This window comes from Macrosteles quadrilineatus, unplaced genomic scaffold (assembly GCF_028750875.1).
Source record: "Macrosteles quadrilineatus isolate MER2022 unplaced genomic scaffold, UCM_ALF_1.0 Scaffold_6__1_contigs__length_79288215, whole genome shotgun sequence".
NCBI lineage: Eukaryota > Metazoa > Arthropoda > Insecta > Hemiptera > Cicadellidae > Macrosteles > Macrosteles quadrilineatus.
Window position 1 is genome coordinate 62385231 of NW_026542599.1, and position 15500 is coordinate 62400730.

At 35.0% G+C, this 15500-nt stretch overlaps 1 protein-coding gene across 1 annotated transcript in view; it reads left to right on the forward strand.

The window, feature by feature from the left end:
- LOC128996789 (putative phosphatidate phosphatase) overlaps window positions 1–15500 on the forward strand; it is a 49230-nt gene that overhangs the window by 30133 nt on the left and 3597 nt on the right. The window contains exons 2-5 of the mRNA XM_054422255.1: window positions 2044–2195; window positions 3650–3815; window positions 4856–4985; window positions 5097–5154. Of these exons, the coding sequence (XP_054278230.1) occupies window positions 2044–2195; window positions 3650–3815; window positions 4856–4985; window positions 5097–5154 (506 nt within the window). The remainder of the gene's footprint in view (window positions 1–2043; window positions 2196–3649; window positions 3816–4855; window positions 4986–5096; window positions 5155–15500) is intronic.

The following is a 15500-nucleotide window of genomic DNA, read 5'->3' on the forward strand; positions in this document are numbered from 1 at the left end:
TTTTTTGAAGCTGAAGGAGTGCGATTTTAGGAAAACGCTGGAATGGGTTCAGTAGAAAATTTAATTTCCTTTCGCTAAGATCCTTTCAAATCTTTTCTAGCTCTTACTGTTTTCGAGCTATACCCGTTTAAAAAAAACTTGTTTTATCGTTTTCAGAAGTCCGCCATTTTGGATTTTTGGCGGGGTTAAAATTTGAAAATGGGTCTTTTGCAAATTTCATTATTAATATAAGATCCCTTACTACAATAATACCAAGTTTCAAGTCTCTAGCACGTTTCTAAACGGTTCAGATGAGCACACCAAAGTCCACCATTTTCAATGTTATTCTCTATAAGAATAACATGGGCTTGTAAAATTGGTAAAAAACCTTTAAAATTTGACATTAAACCTAAGTTTTGGGGGTTAAGGAGTAAGGATACAAAAAAACATTAAGTGAGTAAAATTTAAAGTAAATTAATGGGAACACAGAGCACTAATAATATCTGCAAAAAAGAATTATTTAAGTATGAAAAAATAGCGAAAACCGTAAAAGATTTCAAAGAAATTTACTAAATTTTGAAAGTAGGGCGTTTTTTGAAGGTTAAGGAGTGTGATTTCCGGAAAACGCCTAAAAGGGTTTTGTAGAAAATTTAACTTCCTTTCGCTAAGATTTTTTCAAATCTGTTCTAGCTCTTACCGTTTTCGAGCTACATCCGGTTAAAAAAAAAGTGTTTTTTCGTTTTCAGAGGTCCGCCATTTTGGATTTTTGGGGGGTTAAAATTTGAAAATGGGACTTTTGGGAATTTCACCGGTAATATAAGATCCCATACTACAATACTACCAAATTACAAGTCTCTAGCACGTTTCCAAACGATTCGTATGACCATACCAAAGTCATTAAATTCCAATCTTATTCTCCATAAGAATAACATGGGGCTCGTAAAAGTGGCAAAAAACCTTCAAATTTTGAGATTAAAATTAAGTTTTGGGGGTCAAGCAGTAAAGTTACGAAAAAACAATTCATGAGTGAAATTTAAAGTAAAGTAAGGAAAATACAAAGCAATAATAATATTTGCGGAAAAAAATTATTTAAGTATGAAAAAATGACGAAAACCGGTAAAAATTTAATAAAAATTTACCAAATTTTGAAAGTAGGGCGGTTTTTTAAGCTGAAGGAGTGCGATTTTTGGAAAACGCCCAATAGGGTTTTGTAGAAAATTTAATTCCTGTTCCTGGATATACTTTCAAATCTTTTCTATCTCTTACCGTTTTCGAGCTACATCCGGTTGAAAAAAACGTGTTTTTTCGTTTTCAGAGGTCCGCCATTTTGGATTTTTGAGGGGGTTAAAATTTTAAAATGGGACTTTTGCCAATTCCACCGGTAATGTAAGATCCCATACTGCAATACTACGCAAATTTGAAGTCTCTACCACGTTTCTAAGTGGTTCAGATGAGCATACCAAAGTCGGTAATTTTCAATGTTATTTCCCATAAGAATAACATTGGGGGGGAAATTCTTAAATAAGGGGGGGTTAAAATAAAAAAATGCGACTTTTCAGAATTTTCCCGGGGGTTTAGTACCAAGACCGACAATCGTGCCAAATTTCAACTCCCTAGCACATCTAGAAGTGGTCTAGAATTTGTATCCCCATTGAGTGAGTTACACATCGGGCTGTATAGTTATTTAGATTAGATTAATCCCAGAAGATTTTAAGCTTCAAAACTGTCTTAAGTGATTTTAGTATTTTGTCTACAGTAATATTATTTTCCATTCCGAAACCCATGTAACGAATGAACCCCACCACCACACACTACCAGTGGAGTGTAATATTTAAATTTCTGATTTTATTGTTTAAAAATGGATATTTCAACGCTCGTGGACTTGTCTATGAAATTACTTGACCCAATTGTACGAGTTGTTTCCCCGACAACAAAACCTAGACCTGATGGTGGGGACAACTGACCTGGGGTCTGATGAGTTGTTGATTGTTGATAGGTCCCGAAGTGCCTTAATGCTGATACTTAACAACTGATTTAATGGTAGCCTATGGTTTCATGTTTCAGTTGGACTCCTTGTCGTTTGCATCAACTTGTTCACGCAGCCCACCAAGAGGGGTTTCTTCTGTGACGATGAATCCATCAGATATCCTTTTCTACCCCAGACCATTTCGACCGGACCTCTAGCAGCTTTCTGCTTCACCCTACCAGCCTTTGTTGTAAGTAAACCTACCAGTCTAAGTAATTTGAATAATCAATAATCAGGCTGCAAACTGAAAAGTATAAAAAGTTTACGATGTGAATGAGAAATTGTTGTCCAAGATAGAATCTAAATCAGCTTAATTTTTTGTCTTTGTAATAGACTTGAGTAAAAACTTATCTGTGGTATCCTTATAAGTGCGGAAAGGAAAGGACTAATTGGAAAGAAGTGAAGAGGGTTGTTGATGAGAGGGATTTTACTGAAGCCTCATGCTCCAGTGGGAGTCAAAGGAACAACGGCAATTGAAAAACAGTGTTAAAGTTTTATCTGTATCTTAAAAAGTTATTCATATTCATTATAGGATTAAAGTTCATGAACTCTTTTCATTTTGTAATACATTAAGTACCGACTCTAAACAAAATTTCAATTACATGATGGAATTGCCTAAAGGAGTGCGCTCTCCTGAGCGACCCATCATTGGTTTGTAGGACTTATGGTGAATGAGTGCTCTGAACACCGGGTCACATCATTATCAAATAGGTAAAATACCAGCGTCTTCAGTACAAAAGATAATACACCCTAGCCCCTGTATTATCCAAACCCTCTAGTAAAATATCCGGTAGAAAGAGTAGAACACTTTTTAACTCAAATTTGACAGTTAAGTCTGAGGAATCTCAACGAACTAACTCCTAGACCTCCGACACCTTGGATGGCCATAGACCATCGCCGGAAGTCATGCAGACCGGAAGTGCAGTCATTACCATAGCAGGTCACCGGAACCTGCCTACACTTGGTGATCACTAATCAGCTGTGATCTGAGGTCCTTACTGCATCCTCTGTGCAATCATGCAATCACTGTTGCCACAATAGAATGGCTGTACTGTAGAAGATATCGTAGACGAAGGCTATTACAATAAACATACTGTACTTCCAACTTCCAATGCACAATCTATGATAGCAATTGCGTTGGTTTCTACAATTTGTAATGGTTCTGCGAACCAAAAGACTAAGGTTGTGTGTTCCTTCAACTCCTTGAATTGTGTTTGACACTTGAGAAATCGTTCGATTAGTATAGAATCGATAATTTTCTTTAACACAGGCATTCAATTCTTCCTTCAGTTTCTTCATGGCTGGCATTCTAAGCACGAAGCCAGGAGCGATTTGGGCAAAAGATCTCACGACTAATGGAACCTGGAATTGGAAGGATTCCAAGTTTTTGCAGGACCTCTCCTTCAAGGTTACGATTTTTAGAGTCAGCCTTATCTTTTTATATTACTAAATGTTATGTATCTATTTATGAGTATGGTATGTCCTGAATGTTTTATTTTTCTGTAATTAATTTTTTGACATCATGTCGTAATGGAAGAGATTCTCGTCCTTTTCATTCCTAGACACCAGGCAAGCCTCACGTCTAATACTCTATGTTCTGTATGTGAACGTGTTGCTGTTCTTACTCTATGTTTTATTTGACAGTTCCTTGTGGTGGAAGGGTTCCGATTATTCGACACCAGCACTCCTCGAGATTCTTGGCACTCTGTGTCTTCCAGTCTGCTCAAGAACATCTACGAGCTCTACGGAATATTTCTGTTCGGCGTTGGCCTCATGCAGATCACTAGCGATGTGGGGAAATACACAATAGGTAAACAAATGTTTACTATGAATCAAGCGTGAAATTAAGTACTAAAATAGCAAAAGTTGTAAAACCATCCTACAGCTATAATTTTGATCTAATATTTTTGTACATATTATGTTATCTTTAAACAAACTACTAAAATGCATGATAGTTAAGTTGAAAAAAATCCTTGGCGTATTTATATGTATACCTTATACTACAGACAAGCCTATGGATTTGACTCTTTTGTAAAAGCCTATACAGCTATTGATTCCTTGACGATATTTGTATCGATTAATCGCTTAATTCGATATAATCTTGATAAATCAATTAATCAATTAGTTTACTATCTTTCCTAAGATCAGTCAGTAAAATTTTACAAATGACCATCTTGGAACTGGGATTAAGAGGAGGCTTTGATAATCCCTCAATCACAATGTAATTCGTAGACCCATGCATGAATAGTTATTTTGGAAATGTAAATTATCTTGATGTATAATTTCGGCCGATTTGGTATATCTATTTTGTCCAATTTTGATTAATTTAGGTATGTACTAATCCATATTTTCTCCAAGTGTTCTTCATTATTTTAAATTTTGATTTTTTAATGCGATTTTTTTAACTCCATAAAATAACGGAAAAGTGGTACCTATTTTCACAAAAACGGCTCAAACGATTTTGATTAGAATTTAGTATGTTGTGGTCTCGTAAAAATTATGGTTTAAATGTTATTATTTCCTAAAGTAATTGACACTAGCCTATAATCAATGGTTAAATATCGGTACTACAAATACAAGTAGTCCACTTGTCAACGCTAGGTGTATTTAAAGATAGAATTACGAAGATAAAATTCAGATTCTACAACTAATCCTACAATAATAACTCCAGATATCATCGTTCTCTAAATCCAGTTTATACAAACTCAAATCATCCTCAATATGCATTGTATGGACTCATTTAAACTCGAATTACTATATTAGTCATATCTCTATATTGACACTTCATATTTTAGCTTATTAATCATATCATACATCGTACTTATACAACATTCCTTATCTTTGTCTCAGGACGTTTAAGGCCTCATTTCTACGACGCCTGCAAGCCCTACCCGGAGGATGTCTGTGGTCCTGGCAAGGACCATGTTTACGTCACGGACTACGAGTGTTCTGGAGACCCTGACGTCGTAGCAGAAGCTAGGTATGCCAAAAAAATATCATAGAGTATAACGCGCTAAAATCTACTTTGAATACCTAGAGTAGCAAAAAAACCTAGTTGGCCTCTATTTGACTCGAACAAATTTTGTTTTAGGTTATCGTTTCCCTCTGGACACGCGTCTCTAGCTTTCTACTCAGCGATTTACACAGGGGTGAGTTTGTACACTTTAGTCATTTCAAATTTTCTTTTATCAAAAAATTAAGCAACATATTTGTATCTACTGTGTAATCTTAAGTGTCCTTGAAGTCTAAACGTTCTAACTCATAAAAAAAACTACAAAGTAAATTTCTAATCTCACAGTGCACTAATTACAATCACTTTGGTATTTGAACAATTATTTTGAAATAGCAAATAACTCTTCAGTAGCTGTTTGAAATTTTCGAAGGTGGCCACTAGCGTCCAAGGACTCTTAAAACGAATAGGTGCTGAGACTATTTTTGAAACGGAAAAAATGAGCAGTGGTACGAAACTTCACTGAACGGGAAAGGGAAATTTTCCTTACTTTTTTGGCTATACCGTTATGGATTCACAAATTTTAACCCTATGTTTCCAATTACATACTCATTTGTGATTTTTTTATAGCTACTCGAACAGTTACAGTTGAATTTGGAAATACAGTTGCTTTCGTTTCAAAATATCTGGCCCTGATTTGGTCTCTTTGCATAACAAGTGGTCTGGTTAATGCTTCCTCTGCGTAACATAGTGTCCTGATTTGGTTCTCTTGGCCCGATTGTCACTGTTGTATACCGGTGCATCTTCCCGCCAGATGCTCTAATCTCTCTTAGCCTTGGCAATGAGGTTGTTGAACCTGTCAGACAATAAATCACATGTTCTAGCTATGACATAACGTAGGAGGTGCCTGTGTAGGCACTGATTGCCTGTTAATATAATCAGTCTATTTTTGAACTTAAAGAGTGGGCTATGGTTTTATCCACGAATATTATAAAATAATGAATGAATGATCCAAAACGTTGCCAAAAGAAGTTTCAAATTATAACATTGTGTACGGTAGCTCAATAAAAAAAAATGTAAATGCAAAAAAGACATATTGTAGTTCTTAAGTTCGGTTGTTTTCGGAATCAGCATGGACATAGACAATTAATGTATGTGCAAACGCTGAGGTTTTGACAAAATTAAATAATATTTGTTTCGAGCTTGTTGAGAGTTTTACCGTTTTACTGTTAACCTACTGGGAGTGTTACTGTTTTAACGAACTTCCCACATAAGGATTTAGTCCTTAAAATAGCTGTTTGCCGCCAGCTTAATCAAATGGGGTTTCATTACGTACTACCATAGATAAAACATACTCCCTTATATTTTATTGTTAGTTCTGTACGGTTTATGTAGAGGTCGTGTTTTGTTTACAATTTGTTTCCCGTTATTACAGCCATTTAAAACCTCGTTTAACCAAATAATACGATCTAATCATAAACAATAACTTGTCCCCTAGTTATATAACCAAACAGTAAAGCACAAATCAAGAAAATAACCCTAAAATAATAGAAACAAAGTTTCGTCGACACTAGCGCCTTTCACGTACATGAACTAGACACGAAAAACGTGCTTCAAAATTTATAATGGGATGAGAAGTCTACTTGTGTTGGTTAGTCTATGGTACTACAAAGGTACTACCATTGACTATTGGCGTCAAAGGTACTACTGTACTGTAATTAGTTTTTACGCCACACTACATTATTTTGACGAACTTCCCACGCAAGTAATTAGTCCAGAAAACAGCTGTTTGCCGCCAGCTTATTCAAATGGGGTTTCATTGCGTACTACTGTGCTGCAATGAGTTTTGCCGGACACCAATCAGCTGAGTATACTGTATTTAGGTGGCAGTGAGTAGTTATAAACAAAAACATAACCTCTCTTAGAGGTTATGACTAGTGATTTTTAGTCCTTAAGGATTTGTACGGATTTAGTAGTATGGCGTAAACTATCGTACGTAACTCGTCCAAAATGTGTGTACCGGACTCGTATGGTAATCCCGTACTCGACTTCGTCTGGCACGGGAACGACCACACTCGTCCGGTAAACACTTATTTTCAAGACTAGTAACGTAATATACTATTACGATGGTTTTTACCAGGCACCAACCAGCTGATTATATTATATTTGACAATGAGTGGCTATAAACAAAAACATAACCTCTAGCGATGAATACAAATTACTATAGTGAGGAGTGAGTGATTGTTAGTTCTTTAGTCGGTAGGAATAAAATAGTTATTTGTGTAACTAGTGGTGAAAGTGGCACTTTGCTGCACACGAGAGCAATGTTTACGCACGAGCCGCAGGCGAGTGCGGAATGATCTCGAGTGCAGCAAAGGCCTTTTTCACTCGTGTTACACATTATATTTTTCCTACAGTCACTATAAAGTACATAAATAATTAGTCATTCAAACACTATACAACACGTTTTTAGGTTCAGCTGGCAACACAAATAGGTGCCCTAGAGAAAGTAGTACGCGCGGTCCGTTTCTCTCCGCTATTTTTCCTCGGCAAGAAATGTGCTCCGCGTTTTAAGAATATAATATAGTTCCGTATGTTTTTGTAATTTGAAGTGGTTTCCGCGCCTAAAAAAACGCTTAAATTGTATTTTCTTATTTATTAAGATCGTAGGAATGTTTTAAAAACGTTTAAAAGAAAAGTCCAGAAAGTTCAGAAATACCGAAACTATAAACACGAAATGACAGGTTAAATCGTAGTCATAATAGTCAATCAGCTGCTCATAGTATTATTATCTTTAAGTGTTGCCAACCTATTTCCATGCGTACACGGATTACGTGCATAATAGAACCACGCTGTTTTGTGTTGTTTCGTTGGAATCCTGATGTGCGGCAAAGTATAAACCGTACGGCAAAGTATAAACCGTACGGCAAAATATAAATATGCAGCAATTAGCAGCTTTCTGTACTATAAACAGTACAAGGAAGCCAACTTAGTCGGGTGACTGTAGGAAAAAGGATTTGTTATGTTTTTTTTCTATTGTTAGGTTAGCTTAGAGTATTATGGCGAAAATATCGTACGTCACCCGTCCAAAATGTGTTTACCGACTCGTATGGTAATCCCGCACTCGACTTCGTCTCGCACGGAAGCGACCACACTCGTATATATCTTTCAATTCACAACACAACGGCGGAATTTAGTTAGATATAGATACTTTTAGTACTTTTAGTGAATATCCCATATTTCATATATTAATCATATATTATCGCAGGTCTTATGGTAAGACCTTGACCCGGGGACGATTTTTTTTAAATTTTGATGTCCTCAGAGGCAAAAATCATTAGGTACCATAGATAAAACATACTCACTCGTCACTCTTAGGAGTAGGTTTTATCTATTGCATTACCGTTCAAATATTGTATTTCTATTTATACATTAAATGAAATGGTCATATATTTGTGTGTCCGTATAAGCACGATAGCTCGAGTAAAAATCCTCTGATTTTGATTAAATTTTGTTCAAACCTGTAAAATCTAAAGAGATCGCGAACCAACATGATTGGACTTCAAAAATGGGGTTTTATGGGGTTAAAATTTGTTTCCCATGATTTCACCTCAAAACCTAAGATTTTGCAATTTCGCTAAGCCATGTTGTAGTGCTAGAAACAAATAATTTTGTATATTAAAAAGTAGTTTACGCATAATGGTTACAAAGAAAATTCCATAAATCTGCAAATGTAAAACTCAAGGAGAATAGCCAAACCGTTGTAGTTTGCTCGTTTGTGGATTTTATATTCTGGTTGAATTCGGCAAACTTACTTTTTCATTCTAAGCCATCCTTCATACCTTTCATGAAGATGCAACATAAGTAGCTTGTTTAACCTAATGTTATTTAAATAGGGAATGTATCTGACATATTTAAGCAAATATTTAAGTGAAGTTCAATCAGACTAGTAGAAATTCGCTTAGTCTACAGATAACTGCGGCGGGGTTTTCTTCTTTTTTAATTTATTGTACCTTTATCGTATTGTACTACAAGTTGTTCTAAATCATTAATTGAATAACTCTGTGATGTTACCCCGTTGCCAATTGCGGGCAAATGCACACGGGTTAATTTTGATACTGAGCCAGGCAATTAAAAACCTTTACCAATGTACGATTTTTCCATATTTATCATCCGCTGTATTTGTAGCCTGAACAACCGACTTGTAGTGTTGGAGCGATGATGTCCCAATCGTTAGCTACTGATATTGAGGACCAACCCAGCCTACGCAAGGTCTGGTAAATCTTCACCAAGGAGTGGCGAAGAGTTTAATATGCACCAGACGGTCGGCGTAGGAAGCCGCCTACATAGTGCAGTCTGCAGTGACAATGCAACTGCATAGTGCAGTCTGCAGTGACAATGCAGCTGCATGGTGCATGGGTATACAGCAACAAATGTCAACGAACTAGTGGTGTTGGAGTCGATGGCCTCTATTGGGTAAAAGAGTTATAACACATAATGGTAACACAGACATATAATCTTGGGGACGTGTAAATACTGTAGAACGAAACTGTTGTGTTATCGTGTCTCTAGAAACATTTGATTGTTCATTCTGCTTTAAATCGTTAAAATCAAACACACACATACAAACATACATTTGATAGATGGTTGAAAATAACTCCTGAACAAACTTTAAATTATCAGGAGCGTGTGCTGAGAACGTCGGCAAATAAATTTACTCCTGAGGAATAAATTAGTAAGTCGATACGTTTAGGTCCAACCAGAAACTACCAGAGCTTAAAATCCGCAAACATCACTAACTCATTTAACCTCAGAACTTATTTGTTTATTTCTTATCTAATTTCCAATATCGTTTAAGATCAAAACAAAACACCAACTAGTGGACATTTCACACATCTTTGAGATTCCTCCTTATCTTTCTTTGTAAAGTGACTGGGATACGATTACTGCTGTTAATGGCCTTTCCAATCCTGATTTTCAGGAAATCGTGAGCCCACCAAGAAAGTCTCCTGTTGGTTTCTCACGACTACGACACCATAATTAACTAGTCTGTTTGGCTTTATTGTCTGGCTCTGTTGTTTTTCACTACCCACCGTTCATTGTGGTCAGACACGCTGAGCCTACACTTAACTAGGGTAATGAAGCACCAAAATGATTTACTATGGAAGTTGCACACATAAGTTTTTTTGTGGGATATGTTAATGCATATTGTTCTCTTTTAATTGTCAACTGGTTAATATACATAGGAAAACAGATACAATATGACTGTATCATAAGCATCATAATTATCATAAACATAAGCATCATAAGTATGACTCGTAACGTTTTCATCATTTTATTATACGCAACGGATTATCATTGTGTATGCAACGGTAGACATATCCAATTTTATCTTACACTAAAACTTGTCTTAATACATTCATAAATTATCATGAATATATTTTAAAATCCGCGAAACACATTGTATGCGCAGTGGTGAATAATTTAAATTGACACAATAACTTGCCAAATGATTAGTTGCATACGATCTTTACACAAAAATCTAGTCGATCTCCCAAACTATTAATCAGTTCACGTGTTAATAGAACAAAATGTAGTGTTTTGATTGACTACTATCGATAAATTTTTATTTTAAAAACTTGTTATTCCAAGATTGATAGCGTGGAAATACTGTGGATAAGCTATGTGATGAATAGGTTCTGTTATTTTCTGACGTCAGTCTTTTATATAATACTGTACCTAGTGTGAAAATTACTAGTTTCGGGTAATAAGACTCTCTTTCTAATCCCTTCAAATCGATGCACTATAGCAGCTGACAAAGGCCTCAATCAATGAACACCTATTTCTACACGTTTTTTTTATATTTTTTTATCACAAATTTGTTTACAATCCGTTCAGTTTTTTTTTTTATATTAGCGTTGTGTTTATTGATTAAGACGTAAACAAGTAAGTAATCATCAGACAATTTAAAGGATTTAAGACGGACAAAGGTACGCAACTTTACATTTAATTTGTCATTGTTTTCAATAATGATTGAATACATAACATTATTTTAGCTGAACATTACCTCAAATAATTAAAAGAAAACTGCCATATTGTAGATTTCCTTTCAACGGATCAACGTACAAAAAATAGAACCAAGAGTACACTTAAAATGTCTTGGCCACTTAATCGCATTAGTAAAATAAATTCAATTTAAAACAGACCTAAAATGTACTTCATGACTCCAATTTAACATTAGATTGTTTCGCATAATATTTAAAAACTTGATGAACAAAACTCACACATACCCGAATGTGAAGGTCAAGGAAAAATGATTCTAAAAGAAAGAATTAAACTTTTATCCAAACCAATGAAAGAATATTTAGCCGGTGAAAATTAAATAACTTTGGGAAAATCATAGACTACTAGACCACTATGAAATTTATTATTGTATATAAATTATAATAGTATAATAATTCAAAACGTCAATTTTTATACAGACATTCAGGTGTTATATAGTCGTAATTATATTCAATTATATATTATTTAAGATGGGGATGCCACTATGTGCATATTTTAACTCAAATATGAGTGTAGGATAAGTGACACGATCTTGTAGTCTTGTCAGTGACTAAGGCCGACATATTCCATATACACAGCTGGTAATTAATAGCCCATACAGATAGTTAGGGGAATCCAAACCACATTCTTGCCTTGGTATTAACGAATTGGTTTAATTATCAGAATAGTACTGCGGAAAGTCGTAGTACTCACTAGTGCGGACGTTAATCCACACCAGGGAGGATCGCATCCATAGTGCAGGCCTATAAATATCCACAATTCGTGACCTCCTAGAACTGTAGCTTGATTACAGGACGACTAGTCAATGTAAACAAAACAATGAGTTGCAAGAGTTGATACCAGTTTATTTTGTAGGCCGGTTATTGACCTAGTCATCTCAAGTGGTGTTATCTTGGATAAACAATGTTATGTAATACTAAGGCCTTTCTATAGACAAACGTTTACATTGCAATATGTACATGTCGCCATTGATTACACCATTGACTTTGGATACTGCTAGTGGACTCATCCGGTTGTAAGATGTGAAGCCTGCTTAACATGTTTTTCGTGTCCCTAAACTTGTTCTGTTAGTTTAGGAAGAATATTACAGTGTGCGCTTTTCATCAATTGAAATGCCGGAGAGTGAGTGATAGTTTATAAATGTATAGTTCATTCCGTTATTTTCTACCATCAAACATACTCCGTTGTATATTTTTAATTTAATTCATTCCGGTATGTTTTTTTCTTGATGGTATTATTTATGTTAATCTTACCACGACGATTACGAAATAACAACGGAAATGTAAACAAAAGGAATCATAACAATGATTGTAACTAGCCCATATAGGAACACGTTACTAATAGAGTAAAAAGAAATTTACATTTGGGTGAATACGATTAAGAAGGTATATTAAACAACTACCTAGCTCAATTGCTGAGGATTTGATTATAACTCGTAATAATTGAGTGAGTAAACTCGAAATATACCTACACATTTTTTGTAAATTGTGTATACATTTATTTATATGATGAGTAGCCAACAAATCAAGATTAACATTTTTAATATACTAATCAAATCCTCAGCAATTGAGCTAGGTAGTTGTTTAATATACCCCTTCTTAATCGTATTCACCCAAATGTAAATTTCTTTTTACTCTATTAGTAACGTGTTCCTATATGGGCTAGTTACAATCATTGTTATGATTCCTTTTGTTTACATTTCCGTTGTTATTTCGTAATCGTCGTGGTAACCCGTGAAATATCAAAATACGACATTTCCTGAGGTCTGTTCGCCGATCGGACTTTCAGACCAAAACGCTCTTTATCCCAACCTTTTTGCCAACCCCCCTGTTGAAATTCGAGAGAAGTTTTAGGCTACAAACATTAACTTAACAGACATAGCCTGTATATGACTAAATGTTTTAACTGAATATAGCAATTTATCTTAATACAATAACAATCCTTTATGGGAATGGGGGCCAACAGGAAACTATTTTAAACATCAAATAGTGGTAAGAAGCATAACAGAAACCCGGATGGATGGATCAGATGCTGTTACTGGCAATAATGTTACCGAAAGCAAAGGTTTTTAAAAATATTTAAAATTAACATCTCAAAATCGTCCAAAATAGATGGTACGGTCATAAATACGCGTAGGACGAGTCCCGTCCTTCTTACGACGGGTACACACAGCTATTTTCTCGTGCTTTGCGTTTTGCAATGGGGGTCTGGGGGAAAACGCGATTTTGGAAAGTTAGGGTTTTCAAACTTAGAGTATGAAGTAGTTACATAATTGATTTTAAACACAAAACTCAATTATCATAACATTTATAATTGATAGTATATTCCTTGAATTCAAGTAGGCCTAAGTGGTGAACACTTTTTAGGCAACTTAGTGCTATATAGTGATACAAGGATACTGTAACTATATTATGATTTAATTGAGATAATTAAAAGCTGAGCTAAAAGTATAATTATTCTTAAAGCCTTCCTAGCTTTCAAGTCAAAAGATAAAACAATCTTATTACGTATCGGCATATTATACGAAGAAATAGGCATATCACAACTCTTACTAACTTACCTTAAAGACGCATATTATTCTAACTAATGGCAATTTCATTATCGTTAATTAAACATAGATGTTAACTGCTTATTAGTACCAATGGCAACTAATTTTCATGGTCACTTTGTAGCAACCATAATGTTTATGTTCTATCTACCACTGCTCCCTTTATTTGTTTAAGTCAGCTGTGTGGCATTGGAAAAACAATCAATCAGCCTTATTGAGTTTAGTACATACGTGTTAGGGTTAACTTGACTCTAACCTCCGTTTTGAACATATGATTTGTACAGCCGTGTCAAGATGCTATGCTATAGAGCCGGAAACATTTTCCAGACCTGCGACAAGCAATAACTGAGCATCTGTGAACTGAACAGCTGTCTGCTTCAACAGCTGTTCAATAACTTAGCACGCCATCGCAATAACAGGCGGGGATATCGCAAATAACTCAATAAGTCTAAAGCCAGCTTTCTTAAAGTGTTATTTTGAAAATACTTAATCACTCAATTGAGATTCAATTATTATTTACCAGAATTAGAAACTAGTAATTATGTGTGTTCTGAACTGAAATAGAGGCCTCCCCGTAGTTCATTACTTGCATGGGATCTATTGTTGATATATTTATTCGTGAAATGTGTTAATTTATTTTAAATATGCGTCAGAAAATACCGAGTCAATGAAAAGTATTAAAATAAGTACCAGTAAAGAAATTGCTTCGATCAATTGATTGCAGTGATATTAGAAAAGAAACTATATGGATCATAAACATAAACAAATGACGTCACTGGCCCGAAAACAGTTGGACTGTGTTGATTGATCTTTTTGTTTAATTTCATGCCATTTACCAGGGATGATGTGTAAACGCAAACAGCACAAATACGAACATAGGATACGACCCGACCACAAGTGTATGCTTAAAACTTTGTCCAGGGAAATCCAAAATACAACGTTTGATTAAAATATTATGACTATGAACATTGTCATCCATCTAGTATGTAAAACTAACAGAATGTATATATTGTCAGTACATAACCGGCTAAATGACAACAATAATAATTGGAACTTGTAGATATATAAATCATATTATTCACGGCACCTCACTCATATTATACAGGGTGTCTCAGACCACCCGGCCGGCTTGTATAGCTCCAATATGAAAGCAAATGGAAACCTAATTGCAACTGGAACCCCCTATTTTGACCCCAAGGAATTCAGCTAAATTATTTTCAACCCCAAAAAAGCACCCCAAAGGGCAGATTTTGGGGGGTGGGGGTGGTTTTTGGGAAATTTTCAAATGTAAAGGGGGGTCGTGTTATACCTCTTTTTAAAGGTCCTTTAGTCCTGAGTATTTTAGTGGAAAAAGATTTAAATTATCTTCATCCCTATTTACAGGGTGTTCAAAAACGTACAAAAAATAGCCCTTTGAACTACTTTTCACTGTAAAGAAGTGGAATTTTGTGGGGGGTTCAAATTTTGATAACACTTTAATTGCTAAATGAGCTTTCAAAAAACTCTGGTTTCAACCCTTTTGCTATCTTTTTACTTATGTTACGCATTTTCAAACTTTTTGAAGTTTCAAAAGCTGTTATCTCAAAAATTTCAAATGGCAACATGGGTTTAATTACAAACCACATTGTAGCCCTTAAAATTTGCTATAATTTTTGTATTTAATGTTTTTTGGTATCTTCATTGGTTAAAGAGATATAACGAAATTAGTGTATTTTAATGGTTTATTAAATGGTATTCAAAGTGTTTACTGTGGCAAATGTACACCTCTAGGTCTCAATTAAAACAAATCTTGTCTAAAAAAATAAAATAGTACTCAGATTGTTGATCTTGGAAGATTGATAAAGGAAAGAACACAACTGCAAATGTTCTTAGTTATTTAACAATTCCATGGCTCTAATAGTTCTTTGAATGAATAATTTGTTTGAATCAGCATT